The sequence below is a fragment of the Lagenorhynchus albirostris genome, chromosome 9, assembly GCF_949774975.1.
Source record: "Lagenorhynchus albirostris chromosome 9, mLagAlb1.1, whole genome shotgun sequence".
In the NCBI taxonomy this organism is placed as follows: domain Eukaryota; kingdom Metazoa; phylum Chordata; class Mammalia; order Artiodactyla; family Delphinidae; genus Lagenorhynchus; species Lagenorhynchus albirostris.
The window spans coordinates 15744670-15757956 of record NC_083103.1 but is presented as its reverse complement, the minus strand read 5'-3'; the positions used below and the strand labels follow the sequence as shown (position 1 = coordinate 15757956).

Below are 13287 nucleotides of genomic sequence, written 5' to 3'. Positions count from 1 at the left end.
TGCGCTCAGGCTCAGATCAGCCAGATATCAACTCGGGACGCATTGTGAAAGATAGCACTCCATGGCAGCGTTTCCTGCAGCTGGAGGGCAGACTGTGTTGAAAATCAGGCCCAGAATTTCATCGTAATTATGGCTGAACTGCAAAGGAAGCTGAGTGCACGGCTTTGACAGGCTGCTTCTGCTGAAGTCAGGGCCATGATAGGGAAGAAGCGGGACCGTGAGTCTTAGGATGGAGATTTTGGGTGGAGGCGCTGAGGACTGAACTCCCAGATTTCCTAGATCCTCTGGGCCAGCAGAAGTCTCTCTCCCCATTGCTGAGAAGAAGCGCTCCTTACCTGACACTATGCAGAGCCTTCCCTGGAGGTGGATACTTTGCAAGGTAGTGCTTCTCCTCGTCAACATTGCCCATCCCTGCCCTCAGCTCTCAGCACTGCCTAAGTGGGGAAGTACAGCCCCTGCTGCTGGGGTGATAGCTGTTGTACTGGAAGAGCTGTAGGACCTGGCTCGTGTGGACCAGCGGGAACTGGAGGGACACACGGGAATGAATCTTGAGGGTGTCAGACCAAAAGTGGGGTAGCGGTGGACTGTGAAGCCAAGTGGGAGTGACTCTTGGGAGGATTCTCTCCTGATTCAGGGTTTCGTGGCCTTGCAGGGACAAGCTGGTCCTGATGTGCTGCTGGGCAGGCTCCTGGAACCTTGGATATGACTGTCATAGCGTTGGTTCTCAACTGAGGGCCAGTTTGCCTCCCCAGGGGGTATTTGGCAATGTCTGGGTGTATTTTTAGTTGTCACAACTAGGGGTTGCTTCTGGCTTCTCTTGGTTAGAGACCAGGGATGCTACTAAACGTTCTGCATTGTACAGAACAGCTCCCCACAGAAAAGAATCGTTTGGCCCAGAATGTCACTAGTTCTGAGCTTGAGAAACCCTAGTCTGGAGTAAATGAGGTAAAGGTGCCAGAGCTGTGTTGGCAGAACATTAAGGTGGGGGTCAGAAGGTTCAGGGAGGGGGACATTTGAAATAGATTTATTACTTGAGGCCAGAGGCGCATTTCCTGCCCATGTTCCCAGGAGGGCATTCTCCCTTCCCTCTGGTAATATGGAACCGCAGGGAGGGGACCAGCACGTTTGAGAAGCTCAGCGTTGATTCTCCTCCATAGGCCAGGATTGACCTTATGAGATTTGACCATGGAGCTGGGTTCCCAAGTATCAATGAGGATGATAGGATTCTGAAATGGCAGAAGCCAGGTGGTGGCACTAACCATCAGAGGCAAGGTAGACACAATATCCATGATAAGCAGTGAGGCTTGACTCGAAACCTGTGTGTCTGGACCCACTGTGATGCTAAGAGAGCCTGGCATTCCTATAGAGGGTATAGATGGGCAGCCAACTAGGGTACTGTTCCACTGTATAACCAGAAAAAAAAAATCAACAGATGACAAGTAGAAGGCTGATGTCAGCTGCTGCAGTGGAAGAATCACTATCACCTAGTTTTCAGATGTGAGCCAGCTCTCAGACCTGTATCCCGTGGATTGAGGGGGAGGCTGGATCTCTTTGGAGAAGAACTTTGCAACATCCCTGAAAGTATAGACAGATGTTTCCCGAGTCCTTCCTCAAGGGAACTGTAGGTCTTTATCAGACTTGTGGTACATCAAGGAAAGGAGCATATCCAGACCTTCTGAGGGCTGTTAAGTACAGGGTCAGAGCTGATAATAATACCGGGCAACCTGCAAGCAGTGGTGAATAGGAGTTTGCAGATAAATGACCTGGCCTCTCCTTCTTCTGAGGGACATGGTGTAGTTTGCATGGTTCTTCAGAGGGTTCCTAAAGAGCCCCTGTTACCCAGCTTGATAACACACTCCTACTGGCTTTCCCTGGTTCCCTGTCTCTCTTCTTGCTCTGTTCTCTAGCTCCCAAGTAAAACTGCCTGCACCCCCATCCTCGTCTCTGGTTCTTTTGGGGGGGTTAATGATGGGGGGGACTCAAACTGTGACAGGTGGGAAGCAAAGTGTGATGCCTAGGACTCTCACATAGTGGGTGTCAGCCTCTCTTCTTTCCAGCCCTCCTGATGCCCCCTTGGGACTGTGGCGCCAGGTCACGCTCCTACTCTTGGAGTTCCTGTGGCTCCAGGTCACCACCAGCACTTGGTGGTGTTTGATGCTGACATTCTGCCATGCTGGTGGGTAGAGATGTCTTGCTGTTTTATTGCCATACTTTTCCTGTCCATTAATTAGACTGAACATCTTTTCAGATGTTCATGTGCCATTTTGTGGCCTCTTCTGTGACATTCTTGTTTAAGTCTTTAGTTTTCTGTTGTTTGTTTGTTTTGGCTTTTTTGTTTGTTTCTTATTACTTTGTAGGAGCTCTTTATTCTTGTTGCTAGTTAGTCCTTATTGGTTACCTGTATTGCAAATATCTTCTAGTTTATAGCCTTTTTACTTCCTTATGATGTCTTTTGATGAATAAAAATTCTTAATTGTAACACTGAATTTATTATTTTATCTTTTTGTGATTTGCATTTTTTGCATTTCATTTTGGACATCATTCTCTGCCTGGAATTCACAGATATTCTCTTTTGTGTTCTAAATATCTTACAGTTTTGCCTGTTACGTATAGCTCTTTAATCTGCCTTGAATAGATTTCCTCCCCTCTGGCTGCTTTTAATATTTTTCTTTGGCTTTCTTTTTAGTGGTTTTACTTTGACATATCTAGTTGGTTTTTGTCTTGTTTTTGGTTTTTTTTGTATATATTTTACTTGGAGTTGAGCATTTTGAATCTGTGAGTTGATATATTTCATTATGTTTGGAAGAACTTGACAGCTGGATTTTTGTGTCTACTTCTGCCTTCAGTCTTTGCATTATCACACATCATGTAGCCTCTGGCAAATGGAAGGTGAAAAAATAATGTCAGTGTTATTATAAAAATGGTTCAGATCCTTTGAAAGCGTCTTGGGGACCCCCTGGAGCCCCCAGACTGTATTTTGAGAATCACTGGTCTAAGATTTTTGGTATTAGTGTTATACTAGCCTCCTAAAGTAGGTCAGGAAATGTTTCTTCTTTTTTCCAAACTTTGTGTAAAATTGGAATTATTGTTTCTTGACTGTTTGGTAGAACTTGGAAAATCTTTTGGATCTGGAATTTTCTTTATAGGAAGATTTTTTAAACTTTTGATTCAGTTTCTTTAATGTTATAGAGCTTTCCAGGTTTGCTGTTTCTCGAGACTGTTTTAATAAGGTATATTTTTAAAGAATCTCCATTTCATTTAAATTTTCAAATATTTTGGTATAAGTTCATTGTTACCATCTCATCTTTTAAATACATGCAGTATTTAGAGTTATGGGCCCCTTTTCATTCTAGTATTTATTTGTGCTTTATTTTCTCTTTATCTTGATTAATCTTACCAGAATTATGTCAAATGTCAATTTCTTTCTTTTTTTTTTTTTAAAGAAGATGTTGGGGGTAGGAGTTTATTTATTTATTTTTTGCTGTGTTGGGTCTTCGTTTCTGTGCAAGGGCTTTCTCTAGTTGTGGCAAGCGGGGGCCACTCTTCATCGCGGTGCGCGGGCCTCTCGCTATCGTGGCCTCTCTTGTTGCGGAGCACAGGCTCCAGACGCGTAGGCTCAGTAGTTGTGGCTCACGGGCCTAGTTGCTCCGCGGCATGTGGGATCCTCCCAGACCAGGGCTCAAACCCGTGTCCCCTGCATTGGCAGGCAGATTCTCAACCACTGCGCCACCAGGGAAGCCCAAATGTCAATTTCTTTAGTCTTTTTAAAAAAAGGTTTAGCTTTGCTGATCCTATTTGGGTTTTAATTAATTAATTTCTGTGCTTTTATTTATTACTTAATTCCTTCTATTATCTTTGGATTTATTTTGTTGTGGTAATGTCTTTTTTTTACAATCTGGAGCTCATGAAAATTGTAAAGGTCATATGTGGATACTACCTTTGTGGATTATTGCTCTAGTAGGTTATGGCCAGTATTTTTAAGAAGCAATAGGATAATAGAAGAACACAGTGTTCATCACATGTTCTGTGGCTAATACTATGTACTAAGGTTAAACATTGTTTTGTGAAAATAGTGTTTTGTGAAATATTTGTTTTATTTCAGATACTATACATACACATCTATGTCTGTATTGGGTCATAATATAAAATGTTGTCTTATAGGTTTTAGTTTAAAAAAAGTTTTAAAAGCTACTGTGCCCTGGTGTCGCAGTGGTTAAGAATCCGCCTGCCAGTGCAGGGGACACAGGTTCGAGCCCTGGTCTGGGAAGATGGCACATTCTGTGGAGCAGCTAAGCCCGTGTGCCACAACTACTGAGCCTGCATGCCACAGTAGTGAAGCCCACCCGCCTAGAGCCGGTGCTCTGCAACAAGAGAAGCCACCGCACTGCAATGAAGAGTAGCCACTGCTCGCCGCAGCTAGATAAAGTCCGCATGCAGCAACAAAGACCCAACACAGCCAAAAATAAATAAATAAAATAAATTTAAAAAGAAAAAAGCTACTATGTTAAATGGTAGTTTGTCTAACATTAGTGAAGATTTCAAACCTAGCTGCATAAAATAAACATGCAAGGGGCTTGCTAAATCGGTAGATTCTTTGACCTTATTTTAGACCTACTAATACAACCCTCCAGTGCTGGGGCTAAGGACTCTGTGTTTTAACAAGCTCTCCCAGTGTGCCTCTTATCATCTGGGTATTTGAGAACCACTGATTCAGGATATAGACACACCTTGAGAGCCTGTTGGGCAGTTCTGGCATGTGGTATATAGAGAGTGCAGCTCCTTGCGTGCATTTGTCCCAAGACCTCTTTTCTAGCTCCAGGAGAGATACATGGAGAGAAGGAAAACGATAGGGTGGGCCTGGTGGTAAGTAGGGGTTGAGGGCAGTCTAGGAACATCCTGTTCATCATTAGAATGACAGAAAAAGTGAAATAGCTCTTGTGCCTGCATTTCTGGCATGGAATCCATTAGTATATATTGAATGGCTAATGTATGTACCCCAAAGATGATAATCTTTAAGCTTAAAATGTATGAACTTTCATATATTAGTCCATGACAAGCACATTTCTTTTTTTTTTTTTGGTGGTACGCGGGCCTCTCACTGTTGTAGCCTCTCCCATTGCGGAGCACAGGCTCCGGACGCACAGGCTCAGCGGCCATGGCTCACGGGCCCAGCCGCTCCGCGGCATGTGGGATCTTCCTGGACCGGGGCACGAACCCGTGTCCCCTGCATCGGCAGGCGGACTCTCAACCACTGCGCCACCAGGGAAGCCCACAAGCACGTTTCTTGATATGTTCCAGATCGTGGTTTCAGAGAGATACAAGTTGAAATCATTCATGACCATTCAGCACATTTTACCCAAAAAGCTGATAATGATTGCAACATTCAAGGCTTGACGAGACCCTGCTGGCTAGGAAGGAAGCAGTCTTACAGTGTGGACATGATTGGGGAGAACTCCGTTTAGCTATAGTGCAAATGGTTGATAAACCTTAAGATAGACCTCTATGAGCTTTTCAGTTATTTCCCTTTATATTAATAGCTTTTCCGAATGAGGCCATTTTGAAGATCGGGATTTTGACATGTGGAATGCTGAAGTCCTAAAGTCTCTTGTTGCAGTAACGTGTCTGTACCAGATGATGCAGTCACACTCAAGGCTTTACCCTCCCCACACGGTAGCTAGGCATCAGGTGTCGGGCTTGTTCGGTAAGGATCTTAATTTGTGGTCTACAGGGGGACTCTGCATTTTCAGCTGAGGACTAAGGATTTTCTTTGTATCTGTCAGTGATGCTTATTGGCTCTTTATCTATTGCTACATAACAAACCACCTCAGAACTTACAGACAGCCACAGCAACAGCCATGATGTATTTGCTCGGGATTCTGCCATCTCTACAGAGCTTGGCGGGGCTGGTTCATGTTTGCTTCACACAGCTTCCCCTGGGGTCTTCCTGAGGTTGCCCTAAGCTGGGAGCTCAGCTTCCTTATAACGTGGCGGCTGGCTTCCATCGGCTACAGGGTCTCTGAAGTCTTGGACTCAGAAGCCCCAGAATCTCACTTCGGCCACGTTCTTTTGGTCAAACAGGTCACAAGGCTAGCCCGAATTCAGGGGGAAGGGAAAGAGATTCCACCTTTTGGTTGGACGAGTGGCGTGCACCTTCACCAGTGGGAAGAATTGTTGGCATTAATCTTTAGAAATGGGTCTACCTCATTGGCCTTTCTTTTCCTCCCTCCACCTCTCCTTTCCTCCTTCCCTGTTTCTTCATTTCTCCCTTCCATCTAAATGTGTCAACTATCCCTTCATTATAAAACATCAGTATATATTTTATTTAAAGATTAATCTTCTCTAATACCCCTTGGCCTTTTCTTGATATTTTCTTAGTGGTGTTTTTACATTCCGCATTTTGTTACGGTTTTGTGTCTCATTAGCATATAAATTCCTCTAAGGTAGGTTTCCACTTTCTTCTTTGTTTAGGTCCTCTGTGAGGGTTGAATGAATGAATGAAAACAGGCCTTAGTACAATGAACGAAACCTCAGTTTGTCCAGATGAAGCATCAGTTTATGTTAGGCAAGTATTTGAAAGCAAAATAAAGCAACTGTCTTCAGCTGCTGCACTTTTGACTTTTCTTCCTTGGTCAGTACCCCTCTTCCTAGGTCCCACGCATTTACCGGCTTATGCTTTCAGAGAATATATATCTATAGAATATAGTAATATTTTTACATTATGTTAACAGTATTTATATTAAGTATGTAATATTAAATACATCATATTCTCATATGTACACATTTATTTATTTATAAGACAGGTCAAAAATCCCTTTTCATTATTTCATCAGACCACTTAAGGAAAAGAGGTAGATTCAAAGTTGAACGGTCCTTTCACGTGTCATCTGCCACCCTAAAAGCTTCACTTTTCTCTCTTCTCCCCTGGTAACCAGGAGTGTGAGGAAGAGGCTCTCTGGGTCATTATGTGTGCCTCGGTCAAGTACAACATCCGGGGTCCTGCCCTCATCCCGAGAATGAAGACCAAGCACCGCATCTACTACATCACCCTCTTCTCCATCGTCCTGTTGGGCCTCATCGCCACGGGCATGTTTCAGTTCTGGCCGCACTCCATCGAGTCCTCGAGCGACTGGAGTGTGCAGAAGCGCAGCATCCGCGACGTGCCGGTGGTCAGGCTGCCGGCCGACAGCCCCGTCCCCGAGCGTGGCGACCTCAGCTGCAGAATGCACACGTGTTTCGACGTCTACCGCTGTGGCTTCAACCCCAAGAACAAGATCAAGGTGTACATTTACTCTCTGAAAAAGTATGTGGATGATGCGGGTGTCCCAGTGAGCAGCACCATCTCCCAGGAGTACAACGAGCTGCTCACGGCCGTCGCAGACAGCGACTACTACACCGAGGACATCGCCCGGGCCTGCCTGTTCATCCCGTCCATCGACCTGCTCAACCAGAACGCGCTCCGCGTGAAGGAGACGGCGCAGGCACTGGCCCAGCTCTCCAGGTATCACAGCAGGTCTTCCAGGAACTAGAGGGAAGGCGGGGCAGAGCTAGTGGTTCTCTTGAGCTGGTGTCCGGCTGCCTGCTTGTCTCTTATCTCATATGGGGGTGAGTGGATGAGCGACTGACTTGTAGGAGGACCGGTGCTTTGGGCACCTGGCCTCTGTACCACCCTCCCGTGCCACTGCTGTGGGTTCCCAGCCTCTTAACGTTTAGAAGCTAAGGATGCTTCCCATGCTTTTCCTTTGAAATTTAAGCACTTTTTTTCCTTCTTTATTACTCACATAATATACATTCACTATAAAAAGTCTGAAAATACAGGTAAGCAAAAAGAAGAAAGTAAGGTTCATTCCATAAGCCTGCCTCTAAGAGATAATCATTAATATTTTGCTGTTACTTTTCAGTCATTTTTGTATAAAACATAGGCATGTATGTATACATTTTTGTATAAAGTATATACACATATGCATGTGTATATAACATTTTTGTCCAGAATGGGATCACACAACAAAACACGTTCTCTTGCTGCCTTTTTCCCTTCATTTATCATGAATGTATTTCCAGATAATTTCATCTTCATCTGTCGGTTCTACATGACTTTAAGGGCTGTTTAGTATTCCATTTTGTACGTGTTCCCTAATGTATTTAACTGGCCTTCTGTTTATTTTTTGTTTCTGTAACCAAATGTTGAACACTCAGGTAGCGTTCAGGTTTTCATTAGCATAAGCAGTTCTGTAGTGCACAAGCTTGGAGTGCACATCCCCCAGCTTTACTTTCAAGGAGCCAGGCCAGTGCCTGATGCACTGTTGGGATCTCCAGGCACTCCTGAGAAGAGGCCCTGTTACAGGTTGGGGAGACTACTTGTCATCCAGAAACTGACTTGTCTTTGTTTCTTCATAGTTGATGTGTGAATTCTCCTACATGTTTAATTTCTTAATAGGTGGGATCGAGGAACCAATCACCTCCTGTTCAACATGTTGCCTGGAGGTCCCCCAGATTATAACACGGCCCTGGATGTCCCCAGAGACAGGTAGGTGTATTTGGGGCTGTCCCCGTGATAGGGTTCTGAGGATTAAGTAAATGCAAGACCCTTTCGTTCATGAGAAATCATATTTCTCAGCCCACTGGGACGTACTTTGTAACCAGAATTGTTTGTTAAAGTGGAGAATTGTCCTAGGCCTTTTCCTCCTCAAGACCTAGAAGCATCAGACCTGCCTAAGTCTGTTGGGGAAAACCAGTTGGAGCTTAGGTCCCAGTGGCATCTTAGGCATCTTAAAAGTTTGTCTTGTCTTCCTAGTCTGGGTTGTGCTCTCCTGAGCGTAACCTCTCCTCCAGCCCCGCCCAGGGCCTGGTTCCTCACTGGCTTGTGTCAGCTTTCTCCGCATTTGGGAGCATTTTCCAGAAGTAGAGTCGCAGCTACTGAGGGGAGAGGGCGTGGCTGTGTAATTGGAGCCCGTAACATCCGGGGAATGAGGGCACTCTGAGTACCATTTACTCTCTGTTGTTTCAGTCAGTGGGCTTCTTTCCTTCCTTCCTAATAACACTTCTGAACAGGCAGATCCGGTGTGGGGCAGCCATGATGTCACGGCTGCAGTTGGAGCTCGCTTACTGTGTGTTGGCCCTTTTGTGCATTGACTGCACCGCCTCCTGGAAAACTCAGGAGGGAGGTGCCTCTTAAGGTTCCTCTCCCATCACTGGGTTCGAGGCTCTGAAGAGAGCAGAAAGTTTGGGCCCAACATGTGGGTCCGGGGCAATACTCAAGGTAGAGGATTATTGTAAGTTCATATATGAACTCATTTATAACTAACTTACAGTTATTACAGTTGATGTTTATTACAGTTGATCTTTAACTCTTAAAAGATCATTATTACAGTTGATGTTTATTATTTATTACAGTTGATGTTTAACTTTATTGATGTTTAACTCTTAAAAGATCATTGTTACTGAAAAAGGTGAGGCCAGCTGTGGGAGGCCAGCATTGTCATTTATGGAAATCTACACTTAGTACTGCTTTTCCCCAGAAGATTAAATCTAAGCCCTCTTTGCTTTAAGTGGTTATCTAGAGTCAGTATTGAGTTTCTATCTGGAAATACAATTATCACTAGAAAAGACACACCCCAGGACCATTCCTCAACTTTGGTGTAGAAACCATTTTGGACGATAGAGGGCAGTCAGGCCACACAAATTCTGTAGAAACCATCTAAACGCAAGGTGATCCCTGATTTGGCTCTCAGCCCCAGTGTTCCTGAGTGGGCTGCTGTTCTATGCGTTTGGTTGTTCTGGGAAAGTGAAATACTTTAGAGGGTAGAGAAGGGAAGGGAAAGAGCTGTTAGGAATGCAATGTCTTCACCTGCGGTTCTGTTTTTTTTTTTTTTTCCTTCGGTATGCGGGCCTCTCACTGCTGTGGCCTCTTCTGTCGTGGAGCACAGGCTCCGGACGCGCAGGCTCAGCGGCCATGGCTCACGGGCCCAGCCGCTCTGTGGCATGTGGGATCTTCCCGGACCGGGGCACGAACCCATGTCCCCTGCATCGGCAGGCGGACTCTCAACCACTGCACCACCAGGGAAGCCCCTCTGGGTTTGTTTTGAGAAGGGCTTATTTCTGTTTGGGACATTTCACTTTTGCTGACATTTTGGTATATGTATCTGCATGGGAGAAGTATTTTATTTTTATCAAGTGCACACGTTAAAAGGGGTTTCCTTTCTCTGCAGCAAAGTGTCAAGTAATCAGGAGAGAGCGTAAGTCCTTGCTGGAACTTAGGTGTTAAGGGTCAGGAAGGTTAAATCATTTTCCCTGTGCATGTGTTTTTTGTAAGTGATTATAGACAATCCTGTAGCAAGTAATGAATCATCATATAGTCCTCCTTTATCTTTCCATGGGAGAAATATCATTTTGAAGCCTAGGTAGTCTTCTGGGTGGGGTAAGGATAGTAGATTTGTTTGTTAATTTTTCGTATCCTTTGTCCTTGCTTCTGGATTCAGAGGAGGCAAGAACCATGAGTGTAGAATGGTTTTAGCAGGAGCTGCACATCTGATTATTCAGAAATTAGAAAACAGACAGGCTAGATTAGACTGTTTCTAAGATTCCCCTGAAATCTAAAGTCCTCGGTGTGATTATTTAATAATTACTTGACTCAGGGAAACGCAAGGACCAGGACTGAAGCAAATGTCAGCTCAGAAAATGCATCTTTTATGCTGTTTGAATCTGTTTTTCTCTTTCAGGTTTTAAAAATCCTATGCATGATACACATATACCTTCTTGGTACAAGATTAGAACAATATGCAAGGGTACACAGGGTAAAAGTATGCTTTCAAATCCTCCTCTTTTTACTCTCTTACTGAGAGGTAATCACTGTTATCCAACACTTTGTATTTTTCGAGTCTTTATTTGATGGATTTATAGTCAAACACACATGTATATATTCACATACCCATTTTATTTTAAGTCAAATGACAGCAAATTGTACCTCTTCAATGTCTGACTTTACTGATCTTTGTTTTCTCAGACACATTCTGTAATTTTATTACTACCTTAGATTTTTGTTATCCTTTCTTTGCACGTATCTCTCACAAATTTCTACTTTCGTATGGGTGTATATTTATTTAAACTTCTTACGGAAACTTTTAAACTTATATAAAAGAAGAGAAACCAGTACAGTGAGCCCCGCACACCCACTGTCCAGCTGTGATGTTGTCAACTTGATTTATCTGTATTCTTACCTGCTCCTCGCTAGATTATCTAGAAGCAAATCCCAGATGTTATATCATTACATCTGTAAACATTTCATTTGAGGCTCTGCATAAGAGCTTTTTAAAAAATGTAACTACAGGGGCTTCCCTGATGGCTCAGTGGTTAAGAATCCGCTTGCCAATGCAGGGGACACGGGTTCGAGCCCTGGTCCGGGAAGATCCCACATGCCGCGGAGCAACTAAGCCCGTGCGCCACCACTACTGAGCCTGCGCTCTAGAGCCCGCGAACCACAACTGCTGAGCCCACATGCCACAACTACTGAAGCCCGCGCACCTAGAGCCCGTGCTCCGCAACAAGAGAAGCCACCACAATGAGAAGCCCGCACACTGCAGCGAAGAGTAGCACCACAACTAGAGTAAGCCCACGCACAGCAACGAAGACCCAATGCAGCCAAAATATATATATATATAACTACAATACTATTATCATACCTAAAAAAATTAACAGTAGTTCTTTAATACCACCAGATATTCACCAAGTATCTAGCCATTGCTCAAATGTAGTTGTCTCATAATTTTTTTTTTTTTTTTTTTTTTTACAGTTTGAGTCAGTAAACAAACAACGATAATCAGTAGAATTGGTCAGTTTCTCTTTTTGAAAAACCTAAAACGTGAAGCTTTATATTTGAGGAATTTGCAGGCCTGATTAAAAGGAAGCAAAAGATACACTTGCAGACGAACTGTGTTCAGGCTCTGTGAATACTCACATGGGAGGAGGCGAGCTGTGAGAGCGGAAAGACCCAGGGTAGGGATGCTGAGTCCACGAGGCCAGGCTGAGAGGAGGAGGGTTGGTGATGTCCCTGAGTCAGGAAGTCCCGGGAAGTGCTGAAGATTCTGGTGACACTTGCAGTGATAGAACGCCTGGTGTGAGTGTGGTCATCATAGTGATGCTTTCTTAGCTGCAAGGTTTGTATTCAGTCTCTGCGGCTTTGGAACGGATCTCTGATTTGGGGATACATAATGGGAAAACAGAATGTGCTTCTCAGAAATTTACTTTTCAGTCAGTGTAAAACACGTGTTCTGTAAAACAAGGGAGACTTACAATTTTTTCTCCATTATAATGTTAGGGAAAGCTTGGCAGAAGAAGATACAGTGACTTCGAGTTGAAGTCTTAGCAGAAGGGCCGGTGTGCGGCTTGTTTGACTAATTGCAGTGGTGACTCTTCCTAAGATCACACACCAGATTGCACATGTGTGATCTGTGGCAGGAGACATGCTTCGGGTTGCATGCTTTCCTCCTACCAGTGCTTAACCCCCTCCCTTACCCCCAGGGCTCCAGGTACAGAGTAACAGTAAAAGTTGGCATCATGTACACCCGCTTCCTTTCTCACTACATACCACATGCTCCTGTCCTCTGGGGTGTGGGTGTAATTACCTCATCACCCACTACCCTGGCTTACCTGGACTGCTTGGTGCCTGTATGTCGGATCAGTGTTTGCTTCTCTGCACATAGGTTGTGGGGACCCATGCAGTCTGCTTGCCATCATGGTCATGGAACCCACCCAGATTCATGTTGGACGGATTCATTGCTGAATGCCACTCAAGAAAAATAAGACCGTATGTTGATACGAAGGCTAGTTACTGAGTCTTACATAGAGGACTGGCAGCTGGAGAGGTTTTTAGCCTGCACGTTACCTCCCTGACCAATTCTTGGTTTCCTAAAGCTTAAACAAACACATTGGGATTTCCAGGGGTGGTTTGAAAATCTTTGAACTTACACTGGTCATGTTAGAAGGGAATGTAGGCTGTCATCAGGGCAGGGAGGGGATTGGTAGCAATCAAGATGGCACAGAATGTGGCTTTTCAGTTCATACACTTTGGCTCAGACTGTGCAGTGCATGGAACTGGCATCACTCTGCCCCAGTAAGTGATTTGATGGGTTTGCAGCCCCAGGGGCAGAATAACTGTAAAAGTTGGTGTGATATACACCTGCTTCCTTTCTGATGAAGTGTCATTGTACTACTTGCTGGATCCAATTAAAACAGAGTCTTCTTGGCTTTCTAACTAAGGAGAATAAAAGCTCCTGCATACAGACTGCAAGAGAA

The 13287-nt window shown here is 44.4% G+C and overlaps 2 protein-coding genes across 8 annotated transcripts in view; both read left to right on the top strand.

The window, feature by feature from the left end:
* Nucleotides 1-7041, top strand: part of ACCS (1-aminocyclopropane-1-carboxylate synthase homolog (inactive)) — a 34994-nt gene extending 27953 nt beyond the window's left edge. Inside the window, exon 17 of one of the 3 annotated variants that reach the window (XR_009542371.1) lies at nt 6469-6505. The gene's annotated coding sequence lies outside the window, so the exon portion shown is untranslated. Of the gene's footprint in view, nt 1-6468; nt 6535-6932 lie in introns of those variants that run through there. The other 2 variants (XM_060159361.1, XM_060159360.1) reach the window with 2 other exon arrangements.
* The window catches only part of EXT2 (exostosin glycosyltransferase 2), a 137983-nt gene that overhangs the window by 11435 nt on the left and 113261 nt on the right, over nt 1-13287 (top strand). For 3 of the 5 annotated variants that reach the window (XM_060159356.1, XM_060159353.1, XM_060159357.1), the window contains exons 2-3: nt 6933-7498; nt 8435-8524. In XM_060159356.1, the coding sequence (XP_060015339.1) occupies nt 6963-7498; nt 8435-8524 (626 nt within the window). In that variant the 5' untranslated portion in view covers nt 6933-6962. Of the gene's footprint in view, nt 1-6468; nt 6563-6932; nt 7499-8434; nt 8525-13287 lie in introns of all 5 variants that reach the window. The other 2 variants (XM_060159354.1, XM_060159355.1) reach the window with 1 other exon arrangement.